Consider the following 14,018-nt stretch of genomic DNA (forward strand, 5'->3'; position numbering starts at 1 on the left):
CAAAAACTGCTTGTATTTCTAGCAATGGTTTATAAAGTCTCGAGGTACACATCGTGAGGTGTGCCTGGACACAAAAGTGTTACTGTCCAGCCATGAAATGCAATTGATGCTTGTAGGCAGTACAGAAAACTAGCAAAGTTCAGCTTTCTAAGAACAGTTAAAAATTTGTTTCCAGAGCTTAAGCTATGATGTATTGAGCTAGCACTTTTGTTAGACTGCAATCTGGTGAAATTGTTTGGAATTTTACACTCTTTATTTGGATGCTGGAGATCACATCTGAAGTGACACAAAATGATGCATGCTTATCCTAGTGAGAGGTGCTCACTGTTGCTGGACAGCCATAAAAGCTCTGCATGTTGATCATGAAGCACTATGTCTTATGGTTGTGGAGAGGTAACTCGTGTGGAACAATTAATACCAAGTAACTTCCTGTGTGTTTGCTGTCATAGTCACGTGAGTTGGAAATCTCAGTTTATTGGCGCGACTGGAGATCCCTGTGTGCCGTGAAGTTTCTGAGGCTGGAAGATTTCCTGGACAACCAGCGGCATGGCATGTGTCTCTATCTTGAACCCCAGGGCACTCTGTTTGCAGAGGTAAGAGCTATTCCTTCAAATGCTTGGGCATACTTGCAATTGTTATCTTGCAGAGTAGCTTAGCAGTTTTTTTCCTTAAACCTTTAAGAATACATTTTGTTCTGAAATTTGAATTGTAACATACGTTACTTGAACTGCAGGTCACGTTTTTTAATCCGGTTATTGAGAGAAGACCAAAACTTCAGAGACAGAAGAAAATTTTTTCAAAACAGCAAGGTAATTGTAATTGTTTAGTACACATATACAAGGCTTTAAAATTATATATATTGGTGATATTTTCATACTGAGATTTAATGTTTGTGAATAAAGCTGTTGATAATGAAGGCACTGCACTAGGAAAATATTTGTTCTGGAATAACTTACTATGCATGATCACTTAATAGTGAGCAGTTTGTAACGAGTACTTCAAATTGAGTTTGTTTTTCATAAAGATTATTTTTAAAAAGTCACAGATAGCATATGCTAATAAGGAAATCACTTGCACTTTCTTTTTTCACAATATCCTCAGGCAAAACGTTTCTCAGAGCTCCTCAAATGAATATCAATATAGCCACTTGGGGAAGGCTGGTGAGAAGAGCTATTCCTACAGTAAACCACTCTGGCACCTTCAGCCCTCAAGCAGCAGTACCTGCTACAGTGCCAGTGGTTGATGCACGCGTTCCTGAACTGCCGCTGCCAGCCAGGTAGGCAGTGCCTGCAGTCTGTTAGTACCCTTAAGGGAGAGTAAAGTAGTGAAACGTTTATGCAAGAAGGTAGGTACAATGAGTTTTCTACAACACTTATGACCCTTCAGCATTCTACTCTGGAAACCTGTTTTATAGACAGGTGGTGCGTAACATCCAGTTTTAAGTTGGTTTTTGTTAAACCTGATTGAGGTACAGGGCGGGTTTTCGGAAGGTTCCAGTCTCTCGGGAGCCGAGCGAGAGCGGCTAGTCCCGACAGATCCCGACAGACCCCGGCAGCGCTCTCGCGAGAGGCTGACGTGGCGTAGGCGTTGCCAGGGCAACGGCGGGTGATTTAAAACGGTCAGAACCCGTAAGTAACACTCAGTCCTCCGATCAACTGCTTTGAAATCGGCACAGCCGGAGCTGCAGTGGCTGACTGAGGTACAGGGCGGGTTTTCCGGAGGTTCCAGTCTCTCGGGAGCCGAGTGAGAGCGGCCAGACCCCTAGGCTGTTAGAGGTTAACGAGAGGTTAACGAGGCGTAGGCATTGCCGGGGTTTCAGCGCCCTCGCCCACACCCCTCAGCTGAATAGGATTTGCAGGCAGAAAGTTAGAAATGCTAAAGCCCAGCTTGAACTTAGACTGGCTACTGCTGTAAAGGAGAACAGGAAACCCTTTTATAAATATATTAACAGCAAGAGAAAATCTAAGGAAAATTTCTCTCCTTTACTCGACGAGGCAGGGAATGTAATCACAGATGATAAGGAAAAGGCTGAGGTTCTCAATGCCTTCTTCACATCTGTCTTTAATAGACAGAGCAGTTGTCCACAGGGTACTTGCCCTGACCTGGAAGTCCGGGACGGGGCGCATAATGCACCCCCTGTGATCCAAGCAGAGATGGTCAGAGATCTACTCCTCCATCTGAACTGCCACAAGTCCATGGGGCCAGATGGGATCCACCCAAGGGTGCTGAGGGAGCTGGCAGAGGTGACTGTCAAGCCACTTTCTGCCATCTATCAGCATTCCTGGTTATCTGGAGAGGTCCCACAAGATTGGAGGCTTGCCGATGTGACTCCCATCTACAAGAAAGGCCGTAAGGAAGACCCGGGGAACTACAGGCCTGTCAGCCTGACCTCGGTATCAGGGAAAGTTATGGAGCAGATGATCTTGAGGGAAATCACACGACACGTGCATGGCAACAAGGGGATCAGACCCAGCCAGCACGGGTTCACCAAGGGCAGGTCCTGCTTGTCCAACCTCATCTCCTTCTATGACTGGGTGACCAGACAGGTAGATGAGGGAAAGGCTGTTGATGTAGTCTACCTGGACTTCAGCAAGGCCTTCGACACGGTCTCCCGCAGTATTCTCCTGAGGAAACTGGCAGCCCGTGGTGTGGACAGGTTCACTCTTCTCTGGGTGGAGAACTGGCTGGAGGGCCGTGCCCAGAGGGTAGTAGTTAATGGAGTTAAGTCCAGCTGGCGTCCTGTTACAAGTGGTGTCCCCCAAGGGCCAGTTTTGGGGCCCATCTTGTTTAATATCTTTATTGATGACCTAGATGAGGGAATTGAGTGTACCCTCAGTAAGTTTGCAGATGACACCAAGTTGGGAGGATGTGTCAAACTGCCTGAGGGTAGGGAGGCCCTTCAGAGGGATTTGGATAGGCTGAACAGCTGGGCTGAGCTCAATGGGATGAGGTTCAATAAGACCAAGTGCCAGGTCCTGCACTTTGGCCACAATAACCCCATGCAATGCTATAGGCTTGGGGCAGAATGGCTTGAAGAATGTAGAGAGGAAAAGGACCTGGGGGTGTTGGTTGATGCTCGGCTCAACGTGAGCCGGCAGTGTGCCCAGGTGGCCAAGAAGGCCAACAGCATCCTGGCCTGTATTAGAAATAGTGTAGCCAGCAGGAGCAGGGAGGTGATCATCCCCCTGTACTCAGCTCTGGTGCAGCCGCACCTCGAGTACTGTGTTCAGTTTTGGGCCCCTCACTACAAGAAGGACATTGAGGCCCTGGAGCGTGTTCAGAGAAGGGCAACAAAACTGGTGAGGGGTCTGGAGCACAAGTCTTATGAGGAGCGGCCGAGGGAGCTGGGATTGTTTAGTCTGGAGAAGAGGAGGCTCAGAGGAGACCTTATTGCACTCTACCACTTCCTGAAGGGGGGTTGTGGTGAGGAGGGGGTGGGCCTCTTCTCCCTGATAAATAATGACAGGACGAGAGGGAATGGCCACAAGTTGCGCCGGGGAAGATTTAGATTAGACCTGAGGAAACATTTTTTCTCTGAAAGAGTGGTCAGGCACTGGAATGGCCTGCCTAGGGAGGTGGTTGAGGCACCATCCCTAGTGCTGTTCAAGAAGCGTTTAGATGAGGTGCTAAGGGATTTGATTTAGTAGTTGGGTAGGGATAGTGATAGGAGGATGGTTGGACTAGATGTAGGTCCTTTCCAACCTTATGAACCTATGAACCTTTCAGTGTACACTGAGATACACAATCTCTTGTTTTCTTGCCAGTGACTCTCCTGTAGCCAAATTGGACTTTGAACTAGAGCCTGAGCCTCCACCTGCTCCACCTCGTGCATCTTCCCTTGGGGAAATATATGAACCTTCCTCTGAGATGAAGGCTCCTGATATTCCTGCTCAGGCAAGTGAAGTTAAGAATTTTGGGCTGTATGGTTTTAACAGAGTTGTTATGATGATATCTTTATGATGGGCTTCTTCCTTTACATTTAAGTGTTATGCTCCCATAGCTTACACATATGAACTGTCTAAACAGAAGGCTGTGATTCTTCATGGTGGCAAACTGTTTCTGTGATTTTTTTCATGTGAGGAAAAAAATGCCTAAAAATCATGGCAGTATTCAAGAAAATGCAGGGTTGTTTTTTTGTTTCAAGAAAGAGCAGAATAATGGGAGGAGTCGATTTCATCATTCTGTTAAAGGCTTGCTTATATGTATTATCTAAAGGTATCATGTTTTAGCTTAGATAATTCTTGTGTTAAGAATTCCATAATGCTTAAGGTAAAAATTTCTGCATCTCTTTGCCTTAGCAATCTGTTTGAAATTTTCAAATGCTGTTTTTTTTCACAGGATGATGTATCAACTTTTGATTTTGAGAATGGTAGAAATAGTATTGTTCCAAAACTCCAGCCTGGAATAATCTGTGAGTCTGATGTTCCACATTCAGATGTAAAATATACCAACATCCGAGAACCTGAAGATAGAAGGTAAAAATGCTATGGTTTTGGTGCTGAATACCAGTATCCTTTAACAAAGTCAGCTAACTGTTTGTTTGTTCACATAGAACACAACAAAGATTTCAGTTCAGTCTGAAGGACTTCAGATGTTGTGCAGTACTTGGCAGGGGACATTTTGGAAAGGTAAATGTGAAAAGGCTGTATGAGATGTCAAGTCTATATGAAAAACATATTGAAGTCTTAAGTCATTTTTATCCTCTGTTTCAGGTGCTGCTGGCTGAGTACAAAAACACAAACGAGATGTTTGCTATTAAAGCCTTAAAGAAAGGAGATATCGTCGCTCGTGATGAAGTAGACAGGTCAGTTTGCGAATATCATGCATGGATTCTCTAAATCAGTTCTGGATTTTTTTTCTGCACACAACAGAACTGTAAGCTCTACCAAACAGTAATTGCTTTCAGTAAAAGAGCAAAACAAATCTCCCTGTTCAGTTGGTTGTTATATACCTGTAGCCTTTCTTCTGGGGCAAGGAAGAAGTAGGACAGACCAAGAACACAGTTTATTTTAGTGCTTCTCTTACCATGCCTGTATTACAGCTCTAGCTTTAAAGCCAATCCTGTTTTTACTCAAGATTCTCTTGTAATCATCACTTCTAATTACTTGTTTTATAGAATTTCATCACATTCCAAGAAGACAGTGACTATGCTTTCTTTGCTGACAGAAATATATAAGATGGTATTTCTCAACTTGTTAACATACTGTCATACTCTGTTCTTCTTATTTTCCCTTAAGTCTTGTGTATACTACACTCATGATGTTAACTTTGTCCAAGAAATAAGATTTTTCTCTGTATGAAAGTCAAATGGCAGTTACAAAAGTTATAAAACTGTCTAGGTTCAGCACAAGAAGGTGCTTCTACAACTGTCCAGTGACTGTTTATTTTGCAGAAAAATAAATAACTGTATTAAGAATAAGCAGCAAATTAATCAGTTGCCTTAAGGAGAAATAATCAGGAGTGATCGTAGATAGATATCTACAGTATTGTAACTTTTTTTGACTACATATGTTATACAAGATTAAAATGGATGCAAGATGATGATGCTACGTGATACTGATGCATACTAACTTGGAAGGAAAATGGGCAGAATTCTGTCTTCAGGGACTCACTTAGTTGTTTTTTTTCACTTGTGAAAAACCAAATGCAACTTCTTGGATATCCTGGCATCAGTTTAATGTGTGTGGAAATATCAAAAGCTCATTCCTGAAGAAAAATATTCTTGTTATCTTACTTGGAGGAATGGGGGAGGGGGGGGATAAAATCTAAGTTACCAACAGTTTTCTGAGAGTTGAACTGTAGTTCAGGATTCAGACAGAAGTTCTACTGATCGATTTGTTTCTGTTTGCAGCTTGATGTGTGAAAAGCGAATATTTGAAACTGTGAATAGTGTAAGACATCCCTTCTTGGTGAACCTTTTTGCTTGTTTCCAAACCAAAGATCATGTCTGCTTTGTAATGGAATATGCTGCTGGTGGGGATCTGATGATGCACATTCATACTGATGTCTTCTCTGAACCAAGAGCAGTGTGAGTATCCATTCCTTTTTGTGGTATTAGTGGGAAGGGCATTTTGTTGTATTTCACTTGGCAAGAACTATGGTATTGCCTCATGCCTCCACCTTATATCATTTCAGAAAATGCTGAGCTTTTAAAAGGGCAGATACTGATAATACTTTTAATTAAAAAAAACCCCACATATGCAGACTAAATGTACCTGAATCTAAGTCGAATGCATGTAATGGCATACAGGTATTTCATGTTTATAATACTTCAAAAACAACAAAAAAAAAATCTATTAAAAAGCTAAATCAGAAAATAAAGTTAAATGGAAGGCCAGAAAAAAAAAATGAGGAGAAAGACAAATGAGAAATCCTTCAGTGCCACGATGGTGAACCCTACAGAAAACTTGCCTTCAGGCCAAGTAACCATATGTACTGCTTACAGGTTTGAACACTCTTAGTGTTTGAATTTTAAATTCTGACCATGTATAAAATTAATCAGTACCAGAAAATACAAACCATAATTTTCTGAGGATGGCTATTAAAACAGATCTATTATTATGACCTTCACGTTCTGAAAAGTAAGACTAAAATCCACTGAAACTTCAAATTTCAATTTTTTCCACAGATTCTATGCCGCATGCGTTGTTCTTGGACTTCAGTATTTACACGAACACAAAATAGTTTACAGGTAAGTGGTCACCGGCACATTTCTAACAGATGTATTTCAGTAATTCCAAATGCCACTAAAGAGACCTTATTTTCAAATGTTCATGTAGAGATTTGAAGTTGGATAACTTATTGCTGGATACAGAAGGCTTTGTGAAAATAGCTGACTTTGGTCTTTGCAAAGAAGGTAATGGCTCTTTACTTATTTACGTATTTTAAGGAAGTTCCATCAGCTTACTTGCTCTTGACTGTTCCTTACTGACAGATGTATACTTTGTATATTGATCTGGCATCATTTGAAGGAAAAATACATCTCAGTATAATTAGGGGAGATAGAAGGAAGTTCTTTAGTGGGGAACTTTTTAAGTTGTGAGAAATAGCTCACAGCTGACTTCTGTTTCATGTTTCATCATATGCTCTAAAATTATTGTCCTTACTCTAAACCAAAGTTGGCACTGTACAATGAAATCAAGCTGTACCTCTCTCTCTCTTAATATATATATTATTTTTAACTCTTAGATAGCTGCAACTCTTAGTCTGTCATGCATATGTACTTAGTACATTAGCTAAAAAAAGGAAAAAATATCCCAAAAGGGAGATCTGGAGGCCAGAAAAGTAACTTTCAAGCATCCTGTCTGAAGATGTAAAGTAAGGGGTTTGTCTTCATTGAGAGAAGTATCTTTCTCAAACCCCAAGAGGATGAAAGATCTGAAAGGTCTGTCCCCAAAATATTTTACTTCTAGCTAGCAGAGGAGGGAAAGAAATTTTTAAGTTTAACCAGGTGCTCAGGCATTACTGTTGTTTTTAGTATCCTCAAGCACATTGCATCGCTTCAGCTAAAATTTTATAAACGACTGAAGGAAACAAGGGCTAAGAAAGCTCTATGGCTTACTAACTACAAGAAAGCATTTCCTACAGCAAATGCTCTGTACAATGCCTCCATCACATCAATGCTTATGGTTCTTTTTAACTGTATCCCTCCTGCAAATGTACGGTCACTGCACTTCATGTTTATTTATAGGTAGCTTTGCCAGTGCAGAAGCATTTGCAGTGGGCATGTTTGACTGAACTAGGGCATATTTTCCACATACAAGTTCAGATTGATTGTGTCTTTCCAAGCAAAGATAACTGTAACATAAGTGTAATTGGAGGCTTAATTTGGCTCATTGTGTGGAGTTAGATATAGAAAAGTTATACTGAAGCACACTTGGAACAAGGGCACAGGAGGGAAGGACATGGGAATGTTTACTTAACTCATTAGAGTGAGTTTTCAGGACAGTGCCCAGTACCTCAGTCTCACGTTACTGAAGTTGTGGTAGAGAGAATTTACTTGATAAAGGAATAATTTGTGGACTTGCAGAAAACTTGCTTGCTTTTCATTAATTGTAACCTTTCAGGAATGGGATTTGGAGACAGAACGAGCACGTTCTGTGGCACACCAGAATTCCTTGCTCCAGAGGTGCTGACAGAAACTTCCTATACAAGAGCTGTAGACTGGTGGGGTCTTGGTGTCCTTATCTATGAGATGCTGGTGGGTGAGGTACGTTCCAGGAGGATACGATGCAGTCCTAATAATGTATGTTACAAAACTCAACATACTGGCCTGTGAAACATTTAACATGCCCTACACACAAGTTACACCGATATACAGTATGTACAGGCATACCTAGGTTTACACTGAGCAACTTCAAGGTTCATTAAGAAAAAGCAGGAACTACTTTGATACTAGCTGCACTGAACACTACAAAAATTGATCAGCCATGTCACAGTGCTAAGTTACCAGCTGCTGTGGAAGCAAATGAGTCATAGTTGGTTCAAGACAACCTCTGAATTTGTTTGGTTTGCTTCTAATTACATCATTATGCTTTAAATCTAATCATGGTGATGACACTTTAATACCAGTGTCTCTAAGCAAGAAAGTGGCATGTTTGGTTTGGGGGAGTTCAGTATCCAGCATGCAGGGCAGAGCAATAGCAACTATTCATTTCAGTTACCTCATCTTTTATTGTCAAATTTGGATGCACAATGCTATGTAGCAGTCTTTTTTTCAAATGTCTGGGGTTGGAAAATCAACCCCTTAACTCCTGTTGCTTGAATGGAAGAAAACCTCAATTCATAGAACTGAATAGTAGTGAAAGATTATGCCAAAGTTAGGTATTATTTGAATTAGGCATTAGAACAGAATGCCCCAGTTCTGTATAAATGGGATGGTACAAAGAAATCATTACTGAGTAGTTACCTAGCACTGTGTAGGTGCCCTTCCCTTCAGGTCTATTGAGTTATCTCCAGAGTAACATGGTGATGGCTTACATGCTAAAAATGTGGGGTGAAGCTATAGACTTATTCACTGTTTTATTCTTTTTGAATAAAAATTATTTTCAAATAAAACTCTTGTCAAGAGTTTAAAAAAAAAAGACTAGTTTTAGGTTTTCTGCTGTTAGAAATGCACTTTTAAAGCTCGGTCCTTTAGTGAAAAAATTGAGGGATAACAATAACTTCCTCTCCTTTCTTATGGAAAAGGACTGTGTATTTCCAGGGAAAGGAGTTTCAATTTAGGGAGACCACCTCCAAGCTGTCAGCTGAAAATGTTGTATGGGTTTTTTTTTCCTTCAAACTATGAGTGGGTTTTAGGCCTGTCTAATAGTTGTGGTGTTTCTCACTTTGATTATAGTCTCCTTTCCCTGGAGATGATGAAGAAGAAGTGTTTGACAGTATTGTAAACGATGAAGTAAGATATCCACGATTTCTGTCTACAGAAGCCATCTCCATAATGAGACGGGTAAGAAATGAAATTAATTAAAATAGTTTCCCTCTTCTCCTTTTCCTCTTCTCTTATGGAGTTTAATCACTTTCCTGAAGAACAGAATACTTTTAAGAGCCTGTACTCATTTTTATTTCCTACAACTAAATTTCAGACATGTTTTGTTCATGCTGTGCAACCATCACCTGGTTTTGTCTTAAAAAGAAAACACAGTACCATGTTACTTTCTTATTCAGTAGCAAGCTTTTCTTTTTGAAATGTAAAACACTAGAGCTCTATTTTCTCCTAGAACTAAGTTTCATAATCATATCTAACTAGAGAAGCTCAGGTTTCTTTTTCCTTACAGAACACTGTTGCATTGACTGACTTGGTAGCTTAACGCAGTCACATGAATATTTTAATTCAAAGACTTCAAACTCTCTTTGGTTTCATTCCAACTGGGGCAGGGAACACCATACACGTGGCACCTACGGAGCCTCTTCCCAGAGAACAGCTGACTTGGTGCTTTTTGTTAATGTTATTTCATATTGTAATACCTCAGCTTCAGACTTTTAACTTCTTTATGCGTCTGAGTTTGAGGCTTATCTCAGCTGACAGAAGAGCTGCTCCTGGAGCTGGTTCAAAGCCTGACACTGAGCACTGTTAGTCAAGCACCCAATTTAGGAATAGACAGTAGTGTGTAAGTTAAAGCATGTCTCAGTAAATACTGTTAATAATTACGTATGTTAAAGCAGAAATATGCTGTAGCTCAAGATGTGCCCTTCCTCCCAGGGAAGGGATTGCTTTTCTAGAGGAAGGAAAAACAAAAACACTTTTAAGGCTGTACCAAAAGAAGGAATCCTACTGACCATTGAAGTACCCTCATCACATTGTTCTCTTCTGAGCCAAGCATGCAGAAATTTTAGCTTACATAAATTCTCTGTCCTCTCCATCAGAGAGTACACTTATCATCTCTGTGCTGAACGCTATCCCCACAGATTACTTCAGGTATCAAGAGTGCAGAGTAAGAGAGGCGAGTCTGCTCAGTACACATTCAGAGCCAGGCTGTTTGTACAACCTACCCGTAAGATTCAGCTGACACTAGAAATGCTGCCTCTTTCTACATAGATTTAAAGTTGCATTACTTTTTTCTGAGGAACGTGAATTGTCTGTGAGTTAGGCAGTATGAACTTCAGCACTGACTCTTACACAGTAGCACATGTCCCTCATTCCTCTCACTAACCCTGAATTATCACACTTAAATCCTTCTTGTTTTGTCAGCTGCTAAGAAGAAATCCAGAGCGACGTCTTGGAGCTGGAGAAAAAGATGCTGAGGATGTGAAAAAGCATCACTTCTTCCGGGTGAGTAGAAGTCAGCATTTCTTAAAGGGACACGAAGAAATAGAGATGGGAAACTGAACACCAGTTGGTTTCTTTCACAGCTAATAGACTGGAATGCTTTACTGGCCAAGAAGGTGAAGCCTCCTTTTGTACCCACCATTAGAGGAAGAGAAGATGTTAGTAATTTTGATGATGAATTTACCTCTGAAGCACCTATCCTCACTCCACCTCGGGAACCAAGGATACTTTCAGAAGAAGAGCAGGAGATGTTCAGAGATTTTGATTACATTGCTGATTGGTGTTAACTTCTAGACACTGTGAAATCCTAGCTGACTGGCTCACAAGAATGCCTCTCTCAGAAGAATACCGCCCTTCCAATTGCTCTCTGTGCCACCTGTAGCTTCTGTTTCGTTTTGGTTGTTTTTTTGGTTTTTTTTAATCACATGAAGATCCTTTTAAATACTGTTTTAAAACTCTTGTGAAGAGTGGCCTCTTTGTATATTGTTTTTTATCTGAGCACTGAAAAGCAGTTCTATGGAGTTCTTAAGCTGAGTGGGTGAATCCAGGCTGTACTGAGCTTCCCACACGTGGGCACACTTGGATCTGTACTGTTTGTTTGTCTCACGCTTCCACAGCAGATAACGTTTTTAAACTATCTGCCTTAGGTGGGAAAAGCAGACTTTGAGCTAGTAATCACAAAATGCTACTCAGCCACACGAAATCGAGGTTTGGGATACTGATGACACTCACACAGAACATGGCTCTAGCTGGAGAAGGCAAATGATTTCAGTTAAATATCTTGTGCGGTCTGTAAAACTACACATTTCTATGTACACCTTCCTCTTGTGTTCTTAAAATAATGGTGTTGAGAAAAGATAATGCCTTGTTTTATAAATTTTCTATGGTATTTATTAGGAAAAATGTTAAATATGCCTTGCCTTTGAGATAACAACAGCATAAGTGCTTCCATGAGAAATAAAAGTCCCGAAAAACCCAGGAAGTTTACCAAAGCCACTTGCCAAACAGTTTTGCCTTCAAGCTTTTTAAGCATGGCTTAAAACTCTGGTTGAAACAAAGAATGTAACGAGGATGTTGCTCAGTCTAACCACAAAGAGCAAAGCATATGCATTTCCCCAGCCCATCCACTTCTATACTCAAACTCATGCCTTTTCCACTCACTGAGTGGATGGATAAGTTAACCGTTCTCTATTTAACCACCTAGATCATCCTTTATCTGCTGTACGATATTGTATCACCATTAGAAAACGTAAGGATTTTCAATGTATACATGCTGTGAACATGTATATTTGGAAGTTGTAATCTATTCTTATGTCCAGGCAAGTAATTTAATTATACCACTTCATCAATTTTGCACAGTGGCCGTGTGAACAACGTAGAATTGAGTGAAAAAATACTCATATGGGCCACTGAACTCCAGAACTTGGATTGGCAGTTAGCAAGAGTAAAAGCAATACGCTGCAACAGAATGTATGAATATTTTTGATAAAAAAAAACCTGTATATTTTATAAACCTCCTAACACTAAAAGCTGTACCTCAAAAGTTGAACAGTAATTTCGACCTGACACTGTGTGCACTCATAAACCAAGAGCTGTTGTGGTACCTGGTGTTTTCTGTGGGTAAACATGAAATCTTAGAAAATAAATTTCCTATGTCACCCTTTGCTCTAGCGCCATTCAGAATTCGTGTATCCAATCTCACAGGTGCATCCTTTGCTGTGGGTGGGCTAAGATAGGGAGAACGAGCACTGAAACAAACTAAAAGCTTGTAATTTTAATCATTTGAAGATGAAGTGGAAAGCACTAGATGCTGAGGTGATCGTTTAAAATCACGACACTGGACAGAGCTGCAAGGTCAGGCAGAGGAAAGGCGATGGGGAATAATGGTTAGTAGTTCCAAATTGGGAATCCCCCACCCCAGGAAGCGGGAAAGGCATCTTTACCAACTCCACAAATCACGTTAGGAGGAGAGAAGGAACTTTTCAGCATTGTTTCCAGCTTAAGAAACAAATTGTGTTCCTGTATTTAGCTGAAACTAATACTTTTGAGGTACAGTCAGCTTACCTGTTTGGTTCCCAAATATATATATGAGCATCTAACGGGGTGCTTAACAATTATGGAAGTATCCTGAAAAATACCTTTTGTAACTACACCTTGTACAGAAATCTCTTTTTTAATCTAAGTACATCTCTTAAAAAAAAAAATAGAGGGCAGGGTATGTTCACCCAGTTAAGCTGAAAGAAAGCACTAATTTTATCTCTGTAGTTTTTAAAATATTTTTAGGCAGATTAAGATTTTAAACCCTAGATTGTAAATATATTTTGCTATACTTTATCTGTATGTGGCTGCTCAAGCACTTTGTAAGGAAATTAGGATATTTTAGAATGGTACACTATGCATTAAAATGAAATGTGCCTTTAACAATGTCATTCTAAGTGTTTTGCAGTCATTAATATCACAAATTAAAGTTTTAAATAGAGTAATTTGTAAACTGTGTCCCAAACGTGATTTTGCTGTTTCTTGAAGTGATGCCATGTTTTTCCCAGTTGCTTCAGACACGAGCTTACCAGCAGGACACGACTCACAGAAACCCATTCTCTTAGTGGTAGTTCAGCGTACTCCCATTTTTTCCCTCAAGTCCAAATAAATAATCAACTCTGAACATACCTTCTTTCAAATTAAAGTAGTCTTGTCACGTTGGGGTGCGCAGTCCTTCCGAAGGGAGCAGGAAAAGATCACATGCATCAGCTGGCCAGCTTGGCTCCGCGTTCTCCCCTCACAAGCTTCCTTGGAGGATGGGGCAGGGGGAGACAGCACTCCCTCCCTCCTGGGTATTTCTTCTTTACTGCCTTTTTCCCCCCATTATGTAGGGCAGCTCTGTAAACAAACAAAAACCTGCACATAACCAACAGTAAACCTTTTAACAAGAATGAAAAGCTTTTTTTTCTGGGTACACTTAGAAAACAAATCTTTACTCACCACTCTTAACAAGTTGAAATTTCATGAGGTCATTGCCTAGAGCCACCTCACTTGAATGCTTAACTAAGCAGACATTTCAGAAAGGGACAGATCTAAATGGAAATACACAGTTTTAAAGATATTGTTTAAATTGCAGTGAAATAGGAAGCACCTAAAGATACCACGCCATATCCTTTGCTGTCCTGCCCCAGGCTCACTGCAGTGCCAGCTCCCAGCACCCACCAACATCCCTAACTGCTGCTGCCCTCCTTGCTCTGCTTGGGCTCTGCTC

At 40.6% G+C, this 14,018-nt stretch overlaps 1 protein-coding gene across 1 annotated transcript in view; it reads left to right on the forward strand.

Annotated features, from left to right (window-relative positions):
* The window catches only part of PKN2 (protein kinase N2), a 52,110-nt gene extending 39,635 nt beyond the window's left edge, over positions 1–12,475 (forward strand). The window contains exons 9-22 of the mRNA XM_065741283.1: positions 450–593; positions 734–809; positions 1,102–1,276; positions 3,765–3,894; positions 4,339–4,475; positions 4,553–4,628; positions 4,713–4,804; positions 5,852–6,028; positions 6,629–6,691; positions 6,780–6,856; positions 8,067–8,209; positions 9,341–9,448; positions 10,691–10,771; positions 10,852–12,475. Coding sequence (XP_065597355.1) covers positions 450–593; positions 734–809; positions 1,102–1,276; positions 3,765–3,894; positions 4,339–4,475; positions 4,553–4,628; positions 4,713–4,804; positions 5,852–6,028; positions 6,629–6,691; positions 6,780–6,856; positions 8,067–8,209; positions 9,341–9,448; positions 10,691–10,771; positions 10,852–11,055 — 1,683 coding nt within the window. The 3' untranslated portion in view covers positions 11,056–12,475. The remainder of the gene's footprint in view (positions 1–449; positions 594–733; positions 810–1,101; positions 1,277–3,764; positions 3,895–4,338; positions 4,476–4,552; positions 4,629–4,712; positions 4,805–5,851; positions 6,029–6,628; positions 6,692–6,779; positions 6,857–8,066; positions 8,210–9,340; positions 9,449–10,690; positions 10,772–10,851) is intronic.
* The last annotated feature ends 1,543 nt before the right edge of the window (positions 12,476–14,018 follow it).

The sequence above is a fragment of the Cyrtonyx montezumae genome, unplaced genomic scaffold (assembly GCF_038088225.1).
Source record: "Cyrtonyx montezumae isolate F1298 unplaced genomic scaffold, pur_monq_1.0 scaffold_1, whole genome shotgun sequence".
NCBI classification, from domain to species: domain Eukaryota; kingdom Metazoa; phylum Chordata; class Aves; order Galliformes; family Odontophoridae; genus Cyrtonyx; species Cyrtonyx montezumae.